At 41.9% G+C, this 24,066-nt stretch overlaps 1 protein-coding gene across 3 annotated transcripts in view; it reads right to left on the bottom strand.

Moving 5' to 3' along the window:
• Nucleotides 1–24,066, bottom strand: part of ZBTB16 (zinc finger and BTB domain containing 16) — a 248,894-nt gene that overhangs the window by 111,260 nt on the left and 113,568 nt on the right. For all 3 annotated transcript variants that reach the window (XM_020989734.2, XM_020989732.2, XM_020989733.2), the window contains exon 3: nucleotides 21,538–21,635. In XM_020989734.2, coding sequence (XP_020845393.1) covers nucleotides 21,538–21,635 — 98 coding nt within the window. The remainder of the gene's footprint in view (nucleotides 1–21,537; nucleotides 21,636–24,066) is intronic.

Here is a 24,066-nt window from a genome sequence, read left to right as displayed (position 1 = left end):
ATGCCAGAAATTGGTGATATACAATAAAGGCCTTCAAAAAGAAAGAAATAGTCCCTGCCTTCATTAGCCATTAGATGTCTGGCTGGAGGGGCCAAACATCTCAACATCAGGACAAGTCATCAAAATCCTAACCATGCATCAGGTTCAACTCAAATTTCATCCCTTCTATAAAGCTCTTCCTTACCACCCAGCTCATTGTGATACTTCACTTGTCTGACCTCAGGCAGCATTTATTTTCTGTATCACTAATTTGACGTTTAATATGTCCCCAAGGAAGAAAACAGAATTGAACCATTACTCCACCATCCCAAGCTGCCCCTTCAACACAACAAACTCTTCTTTTTCACACAGATAGTTCCCTGTCAATGCTGTGTGGTTGCCAGTCCCGGAAAGGCATCATCTCTGAGGAATCAAAGCTTCAAGCGGCCCAGAGGCCAATGAAGAGAACCGTGATGAGGTCCAGCAGGCTGCAGCATGTATCCAACCACGGAACGACCCACTTGCCAGAAGGGACATGAGAGAGAGCACCAAGGCAACAAAGAATGGATCCTAGAGTCCCAGATCTGGTCCTGAAAGGACCTCACAGAAGCTATCTAGTCCAAGCTTTCCATTTTACAGATGAGGAAACTGAGTTCTAGGGAGGTGACATGATTTGCTCAAGGTCACAGAGATAGTAAGGACAGAGGCAGGATCCCGAACCCAGATCCTCCAATCCCACAGCTAATGCTCCTTCCATTCTTCCAAGCAAACTAGGAAACAAGCTGGCCATGCCATGAGAGCAAAGGATAACAAGTGGACAGTCTAAATGTTCTCTGGTCTCATCTCCATAAGAAACATGAAAGCAGAAGTTTCTAACCTTTTTGGGTATCATGGACCCTCTTTGGCAATCTGATGAAGCCTACAGACCCCTTCTCAGCATCATATTTTTAATGAATAAAATTATAATTACAATGGGAAAAACTAATTATTTTGAAACATAGTGAAGAAGCCATTTTTTTTTAGTTCATTATGAATTCCCGTCCTGGGAAATGGCTCCATCTCATTGGCTAGACCCAATGGAAAGACCTGTCAAAGGCCATGAACAAGAAATAAACCAGAAGAGAAAACACGGATAGGTTGTAATTTGCATTGATGGAGCAAATACCCACATCACTGAGCTCACAGTGAAGCACAGGCTGCTGTTCATTTTATTTTTCCCCATTTGTCTCATGTCTTCAATTAGACTACAAACTTCCTGAAAGTAAGAAACATCTTACATGGCAGGTCTTGGAGCCAGGAAGATTCAAGGTCAAATCCCGCCTCAGACACTTAGCTGGCTGTGTTACCCTGGGCAAGTCATCTGACTTCTCTCTGCCTTAATTTCTTCATCTCTAAAATGGGGATAATAACTATTTTCCCTTAAAATTTTTTTTTCCAATTACACATAAAGATTGTTTTCAACATTCATTTCTGTAAAATTTTGAGTTCCAAATTTTTCTCCTTCCTTGCCTTCTTTCCACTCTTACCCAAGACAGCAAGTAATCTGATACAGGGTATACATGTACAATCATGAATAACAACCTTTTAGAGTTGTCGTGAGGATGTAAAGCCCTCTGTAAACCTTAAAGGACTACGTAAGTGCTAGCTGTTATCATTATCATCATTATTATTGTCTGTATCCTCCACAGCATCTTACACACAGTAATTACTCAGTGTTTATTAACAAACTGGTAGTTCCTCCCAACACAGAGCAACATAATAAAACAACTCACGCATTTATATAGCGCTTTAGGTTCTGCAAAACACCTTTTATACAACAACCTTGAGAGGTAGGTAGTGTAAGCAGTATTAGCTCCCATTTTACAGGTGAACAAACAAAGACAGAGGCTGATCACAATCACACAGCCCATAAGCATGTCAGGCAGGATTCAAGCCTAGGCCTCCTAACCTTAATTCTCATACCCTATCCTCTTTCCTACACTAGCAGAGAAAATAGGTAAGGCTTCCCTGCTTTGCTGCCCACCTGGTAAATGAGTGACTCATCCTGAGGGAGCATTTCTCAGTGATATACTCGTCAGAATGATGCAGAAGAAAAGGAAAAGGGGTCTGTGTCAAGTCTGCTGCCAACCAGCGCAGTTGCCCTGGGCAGAGCTGGTTCTGTAGCTCAGCAAGGCCCCACTGTTCTGCTGCCACACTCCCAGCAAACCAACCCCATCTTCCCCACCAGCAGCTAGAGGAAGCTCCCAGCCCCCACCTCTCTCAGAAGGTATAGGCATGACCAAATGCTCCCACCATGGCCACTTTATAACAGCACCGGGAATCGTATACCAAGAGCAAAATTCCTCCCACTAAGTTGGCCCGCCAAGAATAGCCATCACAGATGTTTTTGGTCAAGGGAAGAGACCACAGAATCACAGAACGTTAGAGCTGGAGAGGAATTCAGAGGTCATCTAGGCCTATTTACTACCTGTGTAAGCTAGGGCAGCTAGGTGGTGCAGTGCACAAAGTGCTGAGCCTGAAGTCAGGAAGACTCATTTTCCTAAGTTCAAATCTACCTCAGACACTTACTAGCTGTGTGACCCTAGGCAAGTCACTTTACCCCGTTTGCCTCAGTTTCCTCTTCTGTAAAATGAGCTGAAGAAAGAAACAGCAAACCAGTGTAGTGTCTTTGCCAAGAAAACCCCAGATGGGGTCATGAAGAGTCGGAAACGACTGAAAAACAACAAAACCCAGGGCAAGTTGCTTCAGCCCCTTTGGCCTCAATTTCCCCCTATGTAAAATGAGGCAGTCACACAAGATTGACCTCAGAGGTCCCTTCCAGACTTAGATCAACGATCTTAGTCCAACCCACTCACTTTACAGATAAGGAGACTAGATTCCAGAGTAACGTGACTTGCATAAAAATGAAAGGAATTCAGAAACAGAGTCACAATTTGAACCCAGGTCCTCTGACTCCGACTCCACCACCGTTCCTACTGTGTATGCAAGGGCTTTCCTTGGTATAGGAAATTATGGGAGAAGAAGGTAAGAACAGTCCCCCAGTGGTAGGTCCTTCAGCATCACTCCCAGCCTGTCCTATCAGGCACCAGTTCCCCAGGGGAATAGGGGAGAAGTAATACCGACAGTGGTATCCACAAAGAAGCACATGCTCCTCTGGCAGAGCCAGGGGAAGCCTAATAATCCTCACACCTGCTCCTGGTGGCACAAAGCAGCAGCCAATTACTGCCCCGTTCTCCTCGGGGACACAGAATTCACCACCCCCAGGCCTCTGGGGTGTGGCAATTCCTCCAAACTGGGCGGAGTTAACATCCAGAATTTGGTATCAGGCAGGGAAGAGTACACCCCTTTTCCCCCTTTCATTCTAAGTTCCTTCTCAGTCTTCTCATTCAGACAACAGACTCCGAGAGCCAAGGAATGACAATTCAGATTCTTATAACACCAAATATTAGCGTTAAAGACCATTTCAGTCAAGCCCTTTAATTTTACAGAGTGAGGAAACTGAGGCCTAGACAAGGGAAGGGCTTTGCCTGCTAAAATTCAGTCCATCCCCCTGCCACCAAGCAAAGTCTGGATATGTTTGTCTGGGCAGGAGAAGATGTGAAGGCTTAAGGAACAATCACTCATCTGGCATTGCTCTTAGCACACAGGATGGGCAATATCTTTTTAAAACTAGATACAGGTTAGATCCTTTTCTGGCAATTTCTAAAACTCATGCTTTCCAAGAGCTAGAGCATTAACTAATGCAGTAAAAATCCTACAGATCAAAAAACAACAACAATAAACAAAACCAACTATTTGGCTGTTGCCCAGATGATAAAAAGAATCTTGATGGTCAAACGAAGGGTTCTTGCCTGAGGCAAGGATTGAAAGAAGGTGAAGAGAAGAGAGAACAGAAGAGGAGAGGAGAGAAGGGGAGAAGAGGAGAGAAGGAGAAAAGTGAGGTGAGGAGAGGAGAAGGGGAGAGAAATAGGAGGTAAAAAAAGAAAGAGAAGGAAAAGAAGAGAAAAGGGGGGGAGAAAGAGAGAGAGAGAGAGAGAGAGAGAGAGAAGGGGGGGAAGATGGAAGCTCATGCCCCACAAATATGGATCAGGGGACAAAAAACCAAGGGGCAAAAGGGATTTATGCATTGTAGCTGCTTTACTACCTAATTAATTCAGTAATTTCAAAAACAATTTTATTTATGTTCCATTTACCACATCAAAAGTGCAAAAAAAAAAAACCCCACTGATGCTAAAATAATACCTCAAGGCATCTATTTTTAATCAGTTTTTTAAAAAAAAGGTTTAAAAAAAAAAACACCACCACCCAGCCCTGGTTTCTATACAATCTCTCTCAGGCAGACCACCAACCCTCGGGAGAGAGAGAGAGAGAGAGAGAGCGAGAGAGAGAGAGAGAGAGAGAGAGAGAGAGAGAGAGAGAGAGAGAGAGAGAGAGAGAGAGAGAGAGAGAAAACAGCCAAGCCCTCTGTGAGAGCCTTCCTGGCTGCTGAAAACCGAGCTTGTCAAAAAAAACAAATCCATAATGGCCCGAGGCTCCTCTCCAATCTATTTTCTGCTCAGCTGGTTTTAAATGAAGTTATTATGAGTCATTAAAACACCCGCAAGCCAGTGGAAGTCAGCCAATTACAATTTTAAATTTAGCCTGTTCTCTGCCCCATTCTCTTGTTTTCTTCCTGGGCCCACAGAACGCTGCTGCTGTTATTTTTTTTCTTCTCTTCCTTCCTTCACCCAAAGTGGATGAGACAGTTATGAAAACGCATAGTACTGCAAAGGAACTCAGAACCATTCATATAAAACTCAAATTATTTAAAACAACCCTCCCCCCAACCACGCCACAAAAAAAAAAAAAAAAGGAAACTCATATCCCTTCAAAACTAGCTTATTCTGTACACCCACCGGAAACTTCCAAAGCTCCAGTTTCTGAGTCTTGACTGGGGTCACAGACCTGCTTCCGAAAGGAGAACATCCTTCAATGGAGTCTTGGGAAACACACACACACACACACACACACACACACACACAAACTGTGAAAGGTAGAATCAGAGAAGGAGACACAGAGGAACTTTATATTAATAAGAAATAGATGAAATCCAAAGGTGAAGCCAGGCTTTCTCAATCAAGCTTGAATGTCATTCTAAGTCACCATACAGGATGAGCTAGCTTCACTTTTAAAACTGAAAGGTAAATGGTCTGTGTGGAGCCAACAGAGCAAAGAAATAATTTTGAATATTTCATGGAAACTCTCCTCTCACTCAGCCATGCATACGTGTGTTGCCCAGCACACAGTAGGTAATCAAAAATATTTAATGATGACTCTAATTTCCAGAAATACAAGAGTAGCCTCTCATAATTTTAGCACCAATGCTCAGCAACCTACAGGCTTCACTGGATCCTTCTTCCTTTAGTAGAGTGGTATTTGATCCCACCAAACGCAAGATGGTCAACTCTTTGGGATCATCCATTCCTTAGCCTGGTGTACACATTTCTTCTGGTTCCCTGCCTCCCATCATTTTCAACCCCTCCTTCCCACTGCTAATCCTACCTTACAAACATATTCCATATCCTAGGCCCCTTTCCTCCCCATCAGGCTCCCAGTTATAGTCTCAGGTTATGGGATCAATAACTGTGGGCCTAGGGCAAATAACTGGTAAATCCAGAGAAGAGGCTAAGGTCAGACAGTCGATCAGTTAATAAGAACCTACTCTAAGTCAGGCATTGTTCTAAGTGTTAGGGATACAAGGAAAAGTGAAAGATAGTCTCTGCCCTTAAGGAGCTTACAATCTAATAGAGAGACAATATGCAAATAATTATGTACAAACAAACTCTATACAGACTAACGTCATAAAGTCAGAAAGAGGAGGCCAGACTGATTAAAATGAATCATCTATGGCTTGACATATAATAAGAGGCTGTTCTAAGTAATTGATGAATCAGAGCCCTTCTATTCCTCATATATGGTACTACATCTCCCATCTCTGTGCCTTCACACTCACTGTCTCCTCCGCCATGGCTGGAATGCACTCCTCCATCCAAAATCTACAGGCTCCCTCTTCTTTAAGACAGAGGTCAAGTATCATCTCTCACATGAAGCCTTTTCTGCTTCCCTCAACAACTAGGGTCTTCACTCTCAAACTACCTTGTATTTAACTATTTTTTATTTGTTCTCAATTATTCTGTATATAATTCTATATAATAAACTTAATATATCTAATATTAATATATTAATACATTAATATATTAATGTAATATACACATATACATATATGTAACACATATGTACATATATACATTATACATATATGTATTGTGTATGTGACAGCATATGTATTATATATATATTCTATATGTCCTTGATGTCTCCCCCACTAGAATGCAAGCTCTTTACAAGTAGGGATTGTTTCATTAAATATATTTGTAACCCCAGTGCCTAACACAGTGCTTGGCACGTAGTAGATGCTTCATAAACACTTTTTTAAAAAATGATTTACAGGGTCCAGCCCAATCCAACCATCCAGGCCTTTCTGGCAGTTTCTCCTCCTTCTATACTCAAAGAAGAGGCAGTGTCCTCCTGAAAGGGTCTACAGCATAAGTAAGACTTAGATGAACAATCTCCCTGGATCTTTGTAGGACCCAAACCTGAGGCTGGAGAATGCCATTATCTTGTAAAGTAAATGACACCTCAGCTGAGAAGTGATCTCCTACCCTTTACTTCTCATCCTCACTCTCCAGCATCTTGTCTCCTGACTCAGATGTCCCACAGTGCAGAGCCATCAGCGTCTCCTCACACACAAAGACCCCAGCCCTCAGATCCTGGGCATGTCAGACAGAGACATCTGTACAGAAACACATGCTGATTTAGGCAGCAAGGTCCAAGAATATCTTGTGGAACCTGAAGGCACCTACTTCAGAAAGTCATCACCTTCAGCTGAAGTGCTATATAAAAAGCCCCAAATATATCCCAGGAAACAATGACCTAGGTAGGATAAACTCCCACAGTTGCCCCTGAAACCCTGGCCACAAAGGTCCACTGGCCTCAACACCTGAGATTCAAGGAGGACCCTTCATAGAAGATTAGCCTTGGGTCAGGACTTTCCCCAGAGTTATCTGACCCAGAAAGATGCCCTCCCCCTTCCTGGCCACCAGACACACACACACACTCTCACACACTCTCCATACAAACCTCTGTGTGTGTGTGTGTGTGTGTGTAAAAATAAACTTTTGGGACAAAATAAGCAACATGAAGATGGAGTGAAACAGTCTAAGACAGAGACACTGGAACGTATGGAAAAAAGGAGAGAGAGAGAGAGAGAGAGAGAGAGAGAGAGAGAGAGAGAGAGAGAGAGAGAGATGCATACACAAAAATACCAAGGCTAAGGCAAGGAAGGCAGGGACAAAAAAAAGGATAAATAAAGGAAATGAAAGACAAAAAAAAAAGACTGGAGAAAAAAGGAAGAAGAAAAAAAGAGAGAAAGATGCCATCAACAGTATGCCAACAGTTAGAGGACCTCAAAGGGGATCCCCAAAAGAATCACTCTATAAAAGATGCATGGGTAGCATAGTACCTGTCCTCCCATACTTATCTCCCATGTGTCTATGGATACCAGTCTAGCCCATTAGAGGTTTCTGGCCACAGACAAACAGCTTCATGGTAGATGAGCCAGAGCAAGATCAGCGGCCTGAGGAAAGTGGCTGGATTCCTTTTGTCAGGTCCAGGCCTAGGAATCCTTGGAAGGCAATGATATAGGACATTAAGTGAAGGTGGAAAGTATTAAGGACTCCTCATCTACCCCATGGCCCGTCTGCTCAATACCACTACCTATCACCCACCAGACATGCCTGAAAACAGCTATCAGCAAAGCAACCTGAATCAAGGAAGGCAAATAAATAAATAAATAAAATGTCACAGCATTCACCTCTCTAAAGCAGGAGTATCTAAAACATTCCTATCATAATCAGAACTTCATTAGCCAGCTCAACAAAAATCATATGCCATCGTGGAGAAGGAACATGAGGAGAAGGGGGAAAGAGAGAAGGAAAAAAAGGAAATTACCCTATTTTGGGACTGAAAAATCATTTTGAGAAAGAGAGAGAGAGAGAGAGAGAGAGAGAGGTTATTAACATAATTTCCACTTTCTTTCCTCCACCCTCAAAGTAATGTTCTATCTGACAGCCTCCTCTCCAAGGGGGGAAAAATGACAAACCGAATCCAAAATTCAACAGCCTGTGTTCTGTTCGGAGAGCACACAGTGTACTGTACAGCCCATAAAACTCCAAACAGCCTCCAGACACTGCTGCAATCGTCCTCCATCAAAACACTTTGTCTTGCATACAAAAATAAGATACAGCTCTGAACGGAATACCAAATCAGCCCATTACAGTACAGGGAGGCTGCTACTTAGCAACGAGGGGGCTTTAAAGCTGCGATGCTCTACAGGAAGCAAAATCTGTCGAGCCTGTTGGGCAAATGATAAACATTAGCAGTATTAAAAAACACAAAAGCCATGTAAATGGATAGGACATAATGTGGAAACAAATTTATAGAATAAACCAGGGTAGGGGGATGGGAGGAGTGGGTACAATGAGCTGCCCAACCCTTGTTAGGGCACCATATGGAGTGACAGACATGTGTCTTTTTTTCAGGGAGAGTCATGAACCCCCTTTTTTGCACTAGGGTCGGAGGTGGAAGGGAAGGAAAAGGGAGAAAAAACCCAACAGAAACATTGTCTAAATACAATGAACTTTCCAAACTGTCTCTGTCCTGCCTGCCTGATGCGAAACCTATAAGGAGTAGGATCTAGGAGCCCGATCACATGTATTTAACAGCAGTAAGGTAGGCAGATGTGCAGAAAATTTATCAGTTCCCAGGCGGGTGGTGTTGCTGCGGGACCCAGCATCACAGCTAGTGCCTGAGCTGCACACCGAGCCTGACACCTTCAGGAACAAAAACCTAGACCAAAAAAAAATTTATAAATAAACTAAAAACAAAACCTACCCCATCCAGGCTGGGGGGGGGGGGAGTATATTTCATCAGGTAAAGGGGAAAAATACTCTGGCTGTGAATCAGCAGCAGGGTTTAGGATCCCAGCCAAAACAGGAGCTAAAAAGCAAAACCATATTCTTCTGGTCTCAGCTTAGGCTCTTGAGGCAGAGAGAAGTGGGGGGTGGGAAGAGGATGATCAGAGGGAGGAAAAACAACAACCACCCCCCCAAAAAAGAAATGTATTTTTCATCAGCCAGTGTATAATTTATAAACAGCATTAAACAGTTTTTGTTTTCTTTTTTTTCCTCTCTCCTGTGTATGAGGCTTGGACAGCAGTCAAGCCTGCATTAATTTCTGCTTTGGGTACAACGTGTTCTTGGATGCACATCTGCAAGCGATCATAAACTCTCTGGAATGCTGGCAGAACATCCAGACCTGCCGGCAGGCCAGTGACGACATCACTCGGGGAAAAAATTCGGGATGCTGGCCAAATTTAGAGGAGAGAGAGAGAAAACAGAGGGGGGAGGAAGTGTGCTCCAGAAAGCTGGTGAAGAGAAGGATGCATCTTTCTGCTCTCCTTTCTTTTTCCACATTGCATCCGTCACGGACAAATAAAATGAAAAAGGAGGTGGGGTGGCACTGTGGGTCGCCCCTCCCCCGCAACCCAAACTCCCCTTGGATCTCATGACGTTCTGCAGGATTTTAAGCAAAAGGAGGTGAGGAGGGGAGTATCAAGCTTCTCACTCCTCTGCTTATCTCATTGTTTTGCCCTGGTGGCAGAAACAGAAAAGGAAGAGAGAAAAAGTTTACATTCATTAAAGAGGGCTAGGAGGGTAGAGAGTGAATGAATTAGCTACAGGTTTCAGATCTCTTCTTGACAGCCCTCAATCTCTTGCTCTTAGTAGATATCTGATCTACAAAAGGAGAAAGGAAAAGAGAAGAGAAAGTGGAGGAAGCTTTAAAGTCAGAGGACCGCACCCCAAAATGGCCATCTCTAGAGCTGAGTGTGTTCAATGCTCTCTTGACTTCTGTTGTTGGCCAGTTTTGAGCTCATTCCTCACTCTGGGTATTGAGAAGACATCTTGTCCCTCTGTCCCCCCACTTCTCTGCCCTTACATCCTCATGCCACGGACAAAGGGGAAAAAGGATTACCTCAACAAAACCTCCACTGCTGGAACTATGCAAGAGACAAAGACAGAGGCACAGAGAGACAGAGAGACATAATAGTATGACAACCCAGTAACAAGAAGAATGATCCTTGGAACCTCATCAGCTCCTGTGGTCTCTCCTGTCCAGTCACACATGGCAGAAACATGACAACAACCATAAGATATAAACTATAATGTTCCCTCTACTTTTAATAGCACAATTTTTGTCAGCAGAATAGCACAACAGCCAAGTCTTGTTGTTGCCTCGAGATGGCTACCAAGTCAATTCCCTGTGGACGTCAGAAATGAGACTCTAAATCCCCATGCTAGACTGTGAAAATAAAATAATGTAAAAATGGGGCTTTCTCTCCTAGAGCTTTGGGTTGGGTCTGATGTGAGGGGCAATTTCTCACTAGCCCAAGGTGTCTGCCTGGGCAAAGAGTACCTGTGTGAACTGGGGATGAGAAGATATCTCATCCATGGTATAGAATATTGGCCTCTCCCCACCCTGGCCACATCCCAATCACAAGGGCCAATAGGAGGTACCCACTAAAGATCCAGTTGCTAAATTCTAAAATTCAGGTTGCTCTACAGCAAATCATTTAGGAACCAATTCTATTCTCAATATGACATAACTTCCCTCCTTAAAAACTTGGCATAACTCTCTACTGCATATAGAGAAAAGTCCAAACTTCTTGACCTGGCAACCAAATCCCTTCATAATTTGGCTTTGGTCTACCTTTCCAACAAGGTCTCTCATCAAAGTCTGCTGCTCTAACCTTATAATTCTAAGACACTGGACCTCAGAAAACATCCTTTGAGATTGCCCACCTCCATACCCTTGTTTATCATGTTCCTTCTCATATATAATGCCTTCTCTAATCTTTACCTGTAAAAGTATTATCCAGATTTCAAGGGCCAACTGAAATGAAAATTCTTCCAGGGAGGTTTTTCCAATTTCTCCATGATCTTTCCCTCCTCTGGCCATATAATACAATGAAAGAGCATGCTAGATTTGGAATCAGAGAACTTAGGTTCAAATCTCAGCTTCCTAACTTATGATCCTAGGAAGTTCTTTGTGCTACTTTTATGGCATTTAACTACGAATCAAGTTAGCATGTGATATTTAAGAACATGTTTTTATCTTCCCCTGCTAAATTATTAACTTTTCGAGGGCTTCAGCCTTGGTTTATTCATCTCGGCATAATTACAGTACTTAGTAGAGTTCCAGCTCTACACTGGAAGCATTGGAAGCCCAACCTACCTTTTTCCAGCACGATGATCCCCAAGTCAGCTCCTTGCACAAAACCCTTTGATGCAGCCAAAAATTCTCAGAACATGCTGAACAAGTATTTGTTGAATGAATGAATGAATGAATGAATGAATGAATGAATAACATACTCAGAGTACAAGGAAGTCACCCTCCCCACGCCACCCCCCAAAACAACATGGCAATACCAAATAGGATAGCCCATCAAAAATATAAAGGAGAATTCTAGGCTCTTCTAAACGTGTAATGAATGCCACCAGCATGGCAGGCTGGGCTGTAGGATATTCAGGATTGGAGGGGAATCATATACTAGCAACAGTTTCAGAATCAGCTTGAGTGTGACTAAGCTCTGAGCTTCCTATGAACATCCTAAGACTAGTAAAAAAACTCTTTTACAGTGGGGATTAAAACAGTGAAAAGGAAAAGCAGGTCTCTAAATATTCCTCACCCCATTCCCCCACCCATCTCCACATGGGAAATTTCAGATAAATAACTCATTTTGGATATATTTTTCTCCCTGCGCTCATCTAGTAATTTAAAAGTCAGATCTAGAGACCCAATGCCTCAGATTTATTTTTTCAGCAAAGGACAGCTTGGGGATGCATTTGAGATCTCTCTTGACACCCCTATCCCTAATTTACCACCTTTATGAAGCTGAAACCCAGGCGTGTAGAGGTGTATCTCCCAACCCATCCATGGGGGTGGGGAAGGCCTTTAAATATGGCACTGACATTCTCAGCTGAGTGTCAATTTTTAGCTTTCCTAGTTATGATCTCACCCTTGCCCGCCCCCCCCCCACACACACTGACCTTGTCTCTTTGTCCCTGACCTAGAGAAAATCTGAGAACCGAAGGCTAGGTCAGATCAATCTCATTAGTTAATGAGTTAATTTGTTGTTTGTTAACTTAAACTTGTTATCATCAGGTATATCTCATAAACACTTGATTAGTTAACTTGTTGGAACCAAAATGAAAACTTCAATTACACTAAATGCTTGCTACTATCATTTAAGGGGGGGGGGAGAGGGAGAGGGAGAGAGAGAGAGAGAGAGAGAGAGAGAGAGAGAGAGAGAGAGAGAGAGAGAGAGAGAGAGAGAGAGAGAGAGAGCGCGAGCATGTCTCTAAGAAGGGCCTCCTACAGGGCAAATTTCTAATTAAACAAATTGTCAATTTCAACACAATGAAAACTGATTTAGGAGACTAAATTTAATATTCTAGTCACTGAAAATAAGACCTCACATTGTCGATCTCATACAAGCTGATTTCATCTGATGGGGAAAGGAAGAGAAGATGAGGAGAAAGAGAGGGAAAAGACAAGTCAGAGGGTCTTATTCCTTTCATAAATAACACTGCCCTGGAATTCACTGTGGTCTATTTTCAAGTATCAGAGCAACCCTTTTCTTGCCTCCTCCTTCACCCCACCCCTGCCAGATTAGAAAAAAAAAATTAATCTCGTATGATGACAAACTTGGCTCAGCATTCACTGTACATACTGTACCCACAAGCCTGGCGTTCAGCCAGGGCTGGCGCCATGCCAAAACTACAATAACAAACAGAGGCAGGGCTCGCCAAAAAGGAGGGGAGGGGCAGGAGGGAAGGAATGGGGGAAGGGAAAGAGAGCTGACATGCAAACACGATACACTATGAGCTCCAAGGAACAGAGACAATATTGTACCAGGACCGTGCCCAGGATGGGCAGGAGAGTAGCATTTTTTGTGGGGGAAAGGGCACTGCCCAGGGGCAGCATCAGACCACCACTATGGGCAAACCCTCTACTACTTCCCTAGCCCCAAAATAAAACCCCCACAGCCCTGAAAATTGGGGCTCATTGGTAATATTTATCTATGACTCTGTTTCCACTGCTGAAAAATGAGTAGGGTCATGGTAGGTATTCCTCCCTCATCCATTCATGTTGACACTGTGAACACCAAGCCCTAAACTGAGTGAGTGCCCTGCGTGAAGCCATCTCTCAGATGAAATAAAGAAACTCTGTTTTAGCAGCACGAAAACATGTTCTATCACCAACAGACTTAAGCCTTGATTCCACATTTTAGAAAGCTCTGGCATCAAACATCAAGGGAAGGAGTGGGAGTGAGTAAAATCCAATTTCTGTTGCTAAAATCGGGGATTAAGCATTGTTGGTGGAGTTGTGAATTGATCCAACCATTCTGGAGAGCAATTAAGGAACAATGCCCAAAGGGCAATTAAACTGTGAATATCCTTTGACCCAGCAATAACACTTCTAGGTCTGTATCCCAAAGAGATCATAAAAAAAAGGAAAAGGACCCACACGTACAAAAATATTTAGAGCAGTTCTTTCTGTGGTGGCGAAATATTAGATACTGAGGGGATGCCCATCAATTGGGGAATAGCTGAATAAAGTGTGTCATATGAATGTAATGGAATACTACTGTTCTATAAGAAATGATGAGTAGGTGGACTTCAGAAAAATCTGGAAAGACTTGTATGGATTGACAGTGAATGAAGTGAGCAGAACCAGGAGAACATTGTACACAGTAACACCAACACTGTGCAATGACCAACTTTGATAGACTTAGCCCTTCTTAGCAATGCAAGGATCTAAGACATCACCAAAAGACTCATGATGGAAAATGCTATCTACATCTAGAGAAAGAACTATGGAATCTGAATGCAGATCAAAACATACTATTTTCACTTTTTTTGTTTTTTGTGGGTTTTCCCTTTTGTTCTGTTTCTTCTTTCACAACGTAACTAATGTAGAAATATATTTACATGACTGTACATGTATAACCTATATGAGATTGCATGCCATCTTGGGGAGGGGAGGGGAAGGAGGTAGTGAGAAAAAATCTGAAATTCAAAATTCTATAAAAAATAAACATTGAAAACTATCTTTACATGTAATTGGAAAAATAAAATACTATTTACCAGAAAATAAAATAAAATAAAATCTGAGATTAACCATCACTGACCATCCCTATTCTCTAATCATCAACTCTCAGAGCAGACTTGTATCAGCAGCACACTCAAGAATGGGTGTGGCTCTTTCATAAGAGAAGGACTTCTTTTATTAAATAAGAATTAATTTAGCCCCTCACGTTAAGACCCCAAACTTGCCACCCTTACAAAAAGTTTTCTTAGGTTTGCCAGCCTTTAGATATAAATTTTATTTTCAAGACCTTACATGTAATTAGGAAATATTTAACAAAATAAATTTTAAAATATATTTTTAAAAGACCATTGATAAGATGCAGGAGAAATCAGAGTAAAATCACTAAGATCCACAGTAAATTTGATGTTATCTGCGATTGTGAAGTGGAACCCAAATCTTTGCAGTTTCTTTCTATGATAACATCTCCAGGTTATTTTATGTTCTTTCTAAATCCTCCAAATCCAGAGTCTGATGATGTGCTATCAGTAATCTGTTCGATGGGGCTGGCAGGATAAGACGGGCCAACAGGCTACAGCTTACCATTAGTGAGCTATTTGGAATGATCTGAGCTGAGAATTTCAAAAACCAAACCTAGAATGAAGGAATCTCAGAGCTGGGAGAGCCTTATGTCCCATATTTGACATATATGCATTTGGAGTACAAATTCCTTCTATGACATCCTGACAAGGAGTCATTCCATCTCTACTTAAAACTCTCCAAAGATGGGGAAATTCATTACCTTTTGAGTTCAACTCTATTTTTTGGAGAGTTTTAATTATTAGGAAATTTTTTTTCTTGTATGGAATTGAAAGGACCTTTGAATTGCTTCCATCCATCGACTGTCCTGCTGCTCCCTGAGGCCAAGCAGAATTAATTGAATGAATCCTTTTCTTCTACATGATGACCCCTTAAATGTTTGAAGACTGAAATTCTGGAGCTCTTAAAAAGCCATCTTCCCACGGCATGGTGGTTTCTAGTCCTCTCACCATCCTACTGGTCCTCTTCTGAACAAACAACATGATATAATGGAAATGGCAATGGGTTGGGGGGCCAGAAGAAATGGTTTCCAAACTCAGCTCTATCACTCACTACCTGTGCGATACTGGGTAGCTAATTTAACCTCCCGGGACTCAGTTTTCTCATCTGTAAAACAAAAACGTTGGCTTTGATTACCTGTAAGGCCCCTGACAGCTTCAGGTATAGAATTCCTATGTAGTAGAAGGATCATTAGAAAGACCATAAGAAACTCCTCCACAGTTCCTCCATGACCTTCTGAAATAGCAGCACACAGAATTGAACCTTGTATGCCAGTTATGGTCTGACCAAGGAAGAAAACAACGGAACCACTGAGAATCTACCATTATGAACGTTGTGTTTCTACTAATGAAGCCTAAAGCCATAGGCTTCTCACGTCTACCGCATCACACTAAACACTGTAGTCAATTGAAAGTTCCAGGTCTTTTTCCATATAAATAATAAGTGATGTGTACATAACATGTTTGAGTTTGCCAAACACTTTATATACACGATCTCATTTGAGTCTCAGAACAAACTTATGAGGCAAACACTGCAGATATTATTATTGCCATTCTATAGCTGAGGAAAGTGAGGCTAGGTAGCATCAGAGGTCATTCAGCTAACACCTAAGGTTAGTTTGTCCTGACTAAAAATCCAGGACACCTTTGCATACCATACTGACATCTGTTCTTACACACTTATACTATTCATACATATATACATGTGTGTATATACTTGATTTTACACACACACACACACACACACACACACACACACACACACACGCAAATACTTATACTAGCTGTTTAGCCCTGGGTAAGTCACTTAACCATTGTCTACCTTGGTTTCCTCATCTGCAAAATGGGGTTTTGTAAAAATAGCACCATTCTTCCAGGGTTGTTTTGAAGATCAAATGAGATAATAATTATAAAGCACTTCAGAAATTTTAAAGTACTATACGAAGGCTAACTACTATGATCATCATCGCCATCATTATTACTGTTATTATGATTCAGTCCAGATGTTGGCCTTTAATTTGCCCCTGTTAAATCTCCTCTTATGAGACCTGGTCTCTTGTTCTAGTCTGTTTAGATCCTTTTAAGATCACGATTCCATTGCTAAATTTATTAGCTATCTTTCACAGCTTCACATCATCTGAAAAGTTGATAAACATGGCATTTTATAAAACATTTGATAGGAATACCTTCATCCAAATCTTTGATAAAAAATATCAAATAAAAAGGGAAAGGATAAAATCCTGGGGGTACTTATTCCCCTACAGACCTCTTCTGTTGACAATGATCCACTAATAAAAACTGAGTACCCCATGTATTAATCCACTTACTTGTATTATTATCTAAGCCATCCTTCTCTATCTTCTTACATAAAGATATCACAAAAGACTATCAAATGCCTCACTGAAATTCAGCTACAGATATCTATGGTATTCCCTTAATCCTCCAGTTTTATTTTTTATTTTCCTTTTAGACAGAGTTACAAGTCATACCAGAATAACCCAACAAACTCACTGTGGCTCATTGGGAACACCATTTTCTCTTTCTAAGTGTTCACAAACCACCCCTTTAATAATCCATTCTAGAATTTTTTTCTAGGAATTGAATTCAAGTTCACTGGCATATAGAGTTTAAGTATCTATCTTCCTGCCTTCTTTGAAAATCAGGGCATTTTGCTCCTAGGGTACTCTGCATGATTCCTCAAAGATTAATAATAGTGGTTCACCAATTACATCAACACATTTTTCCCACTACCCAGAAATGTTTGAGTCACCTGAGCTAGGAGACTTGAACTCATTAATGGTAGCTAAGAGCTCTCTTAGTAGCTTTTCACTTTATCCTGGGTTTCAACTCTCTCAACTCTCTGTTCTACCCTCTCTAGTTTGAAGATCTTTCCCATTTTCTCCTTGAGAGAGAAGACAGAAGCTAAAATATGAGGTTCTATTTTTAGATTCTCAGATGCTACCTCCTTCATGAAGCTTTCTTTCCCTGACCCATCCATCCACACACACACCTCCCCCCGTCACGTGAAAGCAATTGCTCCCTCCACAAATTTCCCATTGCAACTGGTTTGTCTTCTTTTCACTCATGACACCCTCCCTTTTTAGCAGAGTTATCTATGTACCTTTCCATAATCTCCTCCTCTACCCCCTAGATTGTAAAATCTATATTTTACAATACAAAATCTCTATTTCCTATTCATATTTGTGTCTTTAGTGTTGTCACATAGTAGGTACTTAAGACACTTTTGCTGAATTAAACTCCTTTTGTTCTGTCCTTCTGTTACCATTATTCCATTCATCCCAATTGGTTTGACAAGCCTGGCATAGTGGGTGGATGAATACCCTTGGATTTAGCAGACTGGGGTCCAAGAGCTGCCTCTGATATATACTGGCTATGTAACCTGGAGCAAGTCACCCCAAGCAACTCTAAGACTATAATCTGCAGACCACTCACCCTGCTTTCACCCTGGCCATCACCCCAGGAAGCAACCACTAGGGAGAGGCACTGTGGCAACAGCTTCTATAGGTGCTAATGACCCTGCCTCCTACACTCCAGAAAAGAAAGTTCTCAACACCAAAGTCTTTGGCATTGTGTCAAATGGTTCAAAATCAGAAACATGAGATTTTATCAACAGAAACAACTTTAAATCTGCTTTGCCACTATACCCTACAGACCACAGGACATTTCCATCCGACTCCTGAATCTGCCTGTATGTGTTGTCTCCCCCATTAGAATGTGAGCTACTTGAGAGAAGGGGCTGCCTCCATTTTTCTATTTGTGTCCTTAGTACAGAGCACAATGCTTTACACATAGTAAGTGCCTAATCAATGATTTTTCCTCCATTCATTCATTAGTATACAGAATTTCCTCACCAATTATCCCACATTGATGAAAACAACAAACATTTTCACTCTGTCACCAACAATTATTTTTAAATTAACCTCACAGGTTCATGACCCTCTTTTCTATCAGTCCTTGGTTACTCGCATTTGCTTTAATCTTCTGAATGAGCAGCTAGGTGGTGCTATAGAGTGCCTGGCCTGGAATCAGGAAGACTCATTTTCCTGAGTTCAAATCTAACCTCAGACACGTACTAGCTGTATGACCTTGGACAAGTCACTTAACCCTGCTTGCCTCAGTTTCCTCATCTGTAAAATAAGCTGGAGAAGGAAATGGATCAACCAATTCAGCTTCTTTGCTAAGAAAACCCCAAAAGGGGTCATGACTGAAAAACGACAATAATCTTTGAAGATAACCTTTTAAAATTATCTATAAAATGAGGGGTTGAACTAGATGATTTCCAAAGTTCCTTCTAGCTTTAAATCCTATGATCCTATGAAATCTGAACTCTTCAGAGAGCCCCTTGTGTGGTTGTATCAATCTTTTTCAATAATGCTCCCTTTTTCATTCATTTTTTACTTCATAAAGTTTACTTCAGAATTCTTCTCTTGAGAGTCTTCCTCTTACGCTGATTTTCCTTCTAAAATATCTGATCATAGGACTTTATTTCCTTTCTCTGAATTTTCTGCATTTTTCTAAAGCCAAGGCTCAACCTCAGGTTCCCTTCCTTATCTGCCATGAGCTCTAAGATAGAACCTTCTCCTAAGGTTCCTATTATTTCCACCATTTCCAATCAGGTCAGAATCAGGTCTGGAATGGTGGTTCCCTAAGCAACTCCCCTCGACCTTCTAAAAGACCAAATTATCAAGAAGTCAGAAACATATTAATTACTTTATTTTTAAAGCAAAGAGTCTGAATCCTTCTAGCAGATAGTCATATAGTTGAGGTTACTCACAAAAACATCATTAAGCTTCTATGACCATTTGGCTATTTATGTCAAGCACACATTATTAATAGTTTCCAACTGGCCAAGTAGTCTAGAGTAAACTCCTACCACATCATGACTTCTATTTCTCCTGCTATTTTCTGACCTTTGATCAGATATTCTCCATCATGCTTTCTTCTCTCAGGTTAATGAATCTCTAACCAAGTGGACTTTTTTTTAACACACAGTATTACAGCAGTACATTATCTGATCTGGTTGTTTTTTTTTTTAAATAAGGGATTTACTTGAAACTGACCTATTGATTTTCCTATTACTTCTTTCAGTCAACCAATGGCCATATATGCTCAACGTCCAAATCACAGGGATGGTAGAAGGGATGAACAGATAAAAAGACACTGAAGAAATGGAATTTCCCCTCCTACAAAGGAAGAATCTTTTATGATTTTAACACCATGCCTCAGTTTCCATCTCATCCTGGATCTTCCTCATGGAAACCGAGGTGCCTAGAACCTCCTCATCCCTCTGCCATGCCTACTCATGAGTTGCTCCCAGAGCCTCCATTTTCAATTTTGCTTTTATTGATATAGAACACTTCCAGATAATGAAAACTCCCTGTACTAGGAGGGTTGCAAGTTGATGTTTTTTCTGCAATTTACAGTCTTACAGAGTAGCCTCAACCACAGAGACAAAAAATAACTTTTCCCAGGGTCCCACAGCTGATATGTGTCAGAGGTAGGGCACGAGCCCTGGTCCTTCTGGCTCCAAAACCATCTCTGTCTGAAAAGAACTTTGTAAACTGTAAATAACTATATAAATGTGCAATATTGTTATGGAAAAAGAGTCTGGAACAGCTAGCAGAAGGCCTTGAAGTAGAGGTTAAACTGTTTTATCTGCTAACAATGTAGAAACCCTATCAGCTTTCAAGTAGGGTAAGAACACTGAAAATTGTGTTTGGGGAATTCAATTCAATTCAACCAACATTTATTAAGCAACTACTTACTTGTATACACAAGATACCGTGCTAGTTGTGATCAATGCCTTCATGGAGCTTACAATCCTAGTGGAAGATAAGACAGGAATGATAATCATGGGGCTTGGTAGATGTGGTCCTTCCTGGACCTGGAGTCAGGAAGACCCAAGCTCAAATCCAGCCTCAGACACTGAGTAGCTATGTGACCCTGGACATATCACTTAATCTGCCTGCCTCAGTTTCCTGATCTGTACAGTAGGGATGACAAAAACACTAACCTCCCAGGATTGTCATGAGCACCAAATGAGCTAACACTTTTAAAGTGCTCCACAAACCTTAAAGCACTAAAATGTCAGCTGTTATTATTATTACTATATAACTTAAAATGTAAGCACATGGAAAAAGCCAAATTGAGGCCCAAGAGATCACTTCCAGCTGCGACAATTAGGGAAGGATTTACAAAAGAAGATGATTTTAACAGTTGTGGACAGACTAGTGGGGAAAAAAAGCATTACTCTGAGGTTGTTTCAGCAAAGGAATAGGGACATGCACTGGAAAGGCAGGGACAGAGATTCACAAGGCATTATGGAGGGGAAAAAATGGCAGGTTTTATTAATGAATTAGATATGGGAGCAAAGGAGGAAAAAAATGGATTTCAGCATTATACACCTGGATTGGGTAAAGAGAAAACAATGTGTAATGCAGGGGAACCAAGGAAAGATGAATTCAGTTTACTCTGCAAATTCTCATTCTACCAGGGGAAAATGTGTTCCTACTAGATAATGAGTGTCTATGTCTTCTCTGTTTTCCTCCTGGTACAGGATAACCCTCTTTCCAAACAACACAGCCAACATCAGGCCTGTTTTCCCACAACTGGAAGCAGACAAAATTAACTTGTAAAAGGTAGTTTAATATTTCAACTTTTCTCTATCTATTTAATGAAAGGCCCTCATAAAACTTGAACCAAATAGCCAGATGAATTAGATAGTAAGGACCTAATTCTTTAACTGTTTTGCTAATGAAACTGCAGTGTACCCCCAGAAGGTACAGCAGGCAGAGTCCAAGGCATCTGCAGCCCCACAGGGAGGAGAAATGAACTGGTGAAGGGTGCCCTTTGTCAAGCAGGAGGAGGGAGGATGTCATGAGGTGTCTGCCTGGTAACTTGGCATGGTCAGGAAAAGGCATGGGGTTCCTTTGTTCTCCCTAAAAAAGACTCACAGAGAACCACAACACACCCCAGCATCTCACACAGATGATTCCATGCTGACAAGAACTAAGATTCTAATGAGACAAGCTGGATTGACGGAATCCCGGACCGGGAATCAAGAAAGCAGTAGTTCTGGTCTAAGGACCTACATGCACCCAGACCAAAGCTGGAGAACAGGAAGAAGAGTAGATGGACCATGTGGCTGACGGCCTGAAGCCCTAGATGGACCCCCTGAGGCATCCCCACTTACCTGAATGAGCCAGTAAGTGCATTCTCAGTCGTAAACTATCTAGGAACCGCTTCCCACACAGCTCACACCCGTAAGTCTTCATCCCACTGTGCAGCTTCCTGTAAGGGAAACACAGACATAGATTAGTTCACTGGTTCACTTAGGACAGACGTGAAGGCCTTGCCCAAGACTCCCCTCCTCATCCCTCTCCATCAGGAAGTCCTCACAACTGGTAGTCTCATAGTATTGGGAATAGCAGAGAGTGAAGAAGACCTTAGGTTCTGGTGGAAATATGGCCAGACAGGGTCCCCAAATTATAGAAGTAATCCTACACCTTTCCTAACTAGGGGAAGTGGCAGAGAGAATGGGGCCAACCCGTGGACACCTATGAAGAAAAGAGAGGAAAAGCCATTTCAGTTTAGGGGGGAGAATGGAAAAGAACCCAGGACAGACAGACAGACAGAAAGACAGAGAGATAGGCTTGAGCTCCCTTGCAAACCAGAAGCTAAGGCTGCTTATCCGGAGACACTGAGATGCTCCTTTATCTTGGGGACTGTCTAGAAGTTTCAACAGTAACATTTCCTTCTCTACACCCCTCCCACAAATGGCATACCCTTTACCTTGGGCCAGATTCTAAACCCTGACACAAGGAGGTATAAGAGCTGAGGCATAATAAGTAACAGCAGCCCAGTACCTTTCAAAAAAAAAAAAATTTACCTTCCTGAAAACACTTTTTTCTTCTGTTACAATGGAAAGAATACTCGATTTGCAGTCAGGAAACCTCAGTTAAAACCCCAGCTTGGTCACCTCTATGACCATGGGCAAGTGACTGGACTTCTTTGGGTCAAAGTTTCCTCATCTGTTAAATAAGGGGGTTGAATTAGATGCCCTTTGAGGTCCCTTCTTGACTCTAAATCTAGGATGCTAAAGCCTTACTATCTCATTTCACCTTCGCAACAATCCTGTCAGGTTGGCATATTCTCTGTTTTTTTACAGAGAGAGGCACTGAGACACAAACGGGATAATGAAACTATGTAGTACCAACTCCGTTTTTACCTACACTGGTACTGTGTTAGAACCTGAATACTTTGTCAATTGTAAACAGCTATGAAAATGGGCAATATTATTGCAGAAAAATAAATGGGAATAGCTGGTAGAAGTCCTTTAAGTACAAGTTATGGGGTGTGGGTGTGTGTGTGTGTGTGTGTGTGTGTGTGTGTGTGTGTGTGTGTGTGTTGTGAGTGAGAACATTATGTAGCCCCTATCACTCTTTACTAAATAAAGTATGGACATGCAGAAGAGAGCAAAGATCAACAAGACACAGTCTCTGGTTGAACAACTACAACGGCAGAGATGGGAAAAGAACTTGGGTCTTGCTTCTCCCACCCTTAGGCTCCTTCCCACACAACCACATCTCTCTACCAAAAGCCAACATTGTAAGTGCTAATGGGAAGCAGGCTGGGGAACAGCCACAGTGCCAAGAGGGAGTGAGGAGGAAGGGCCAAGAAGTGTAGGCTTGTTCAGACTCTGGAACCACAGGCTAGAAGGCTCACAGAAGCCAATCTGGACCATCTGGACCAGTAATACTGATTTCCCTCCCACCAGTCCAGTCCTCCTGTTCTCAGGCCCTTCTGTGCTACTGAACGATCTCCCCTCGGGCCCTGTATCACTCAGCCTTATGTGGGAGCCCCTGCTCCCAGAGAAACAGGGCTGGAGCTAGAAGCCTGAATAAAGAGGCCCCCACAGAAACAGACAAGTCTTCTTGAAAGCTAACCAGCTCTTGCAATCAGAAGGCTGACAAGGTTTGGGGGTGGTTATGCTGTGGCCCACAAAACAAGGCTGAGGTCTAAGGACAGCTGGTTCTGAAAGCACATAACATTTACTGTAGCTGAGGGGGATGTTTGTTTTTAAGGGAAGGGGTGAAGGAGAAGTACATGGTCAGGAGGCCAAGTCTGATACAGATCAAATCAGCTTTAATATGCCCAACTGAAAAGCAACACCCAACCAACCTTGATGCACGGCATCCTTCTGAAATCCTTTCATTAAAAGTCAGCACCATGTCAAAGCCAGGTGGACCTCAAGGTAAATAAAACTCTTTGCTAGGTTTCCCACTGTAGGGGCAACTATAATCCTAAAGTATCTGGAGATCATGAACACATCTGACAGTAATCTCATACTGTTCTGTTCACAGAACTCTTTCCCAATCATACTGTTTTTTGTTGTTTTTGTTTTTTGCTCACTTGGACTCTCTTTCTCCCTGACTGCCAAAAGGCAAATGATTTCCCAATTATAAACACATGCATGTGCACACACATGCATACATACATACATACACACAACACACACAATCAGAGAGGCTGTGCAAAGCCATATCCTCATGATATCTAATGTCTAGCTCCTGTTGATATAGCTAAATTGAGAAACATTTGTGGGACAGAATATTTTAATTGAACATTCTTAACTTGGATGACTTCACACGGCTCAGGGATAGGTCTCCTAATCTTTTTTTTTTTCCTAAGGTAAAATAAGTTTTAAAACTCTTCTTCCCCC

Source organism: Phascolarctos cinereus, unplaced genomic scaffold, assembly GCF_003287225.1.
Source record: "Phascolarctos cinereus isolate Bilbo 61053 unplaced genomic scaffold, phaCin_HiC Scaffold_726;HRSCAF=1367, whole genome shotgun sequence".
In the NCBI taxonomy this organism is placed as follows: Eukaryota; Metazoa; Chordata; class Mammalia; order Diprotodontia; family Phascolarctidae; genus Phascolarctos; species Phascolarctos cinereus.
Note: the sequence above shows the minus strand (reverse complement) of the source record. Positions and strands in the feature narration are given on the sequence as shown.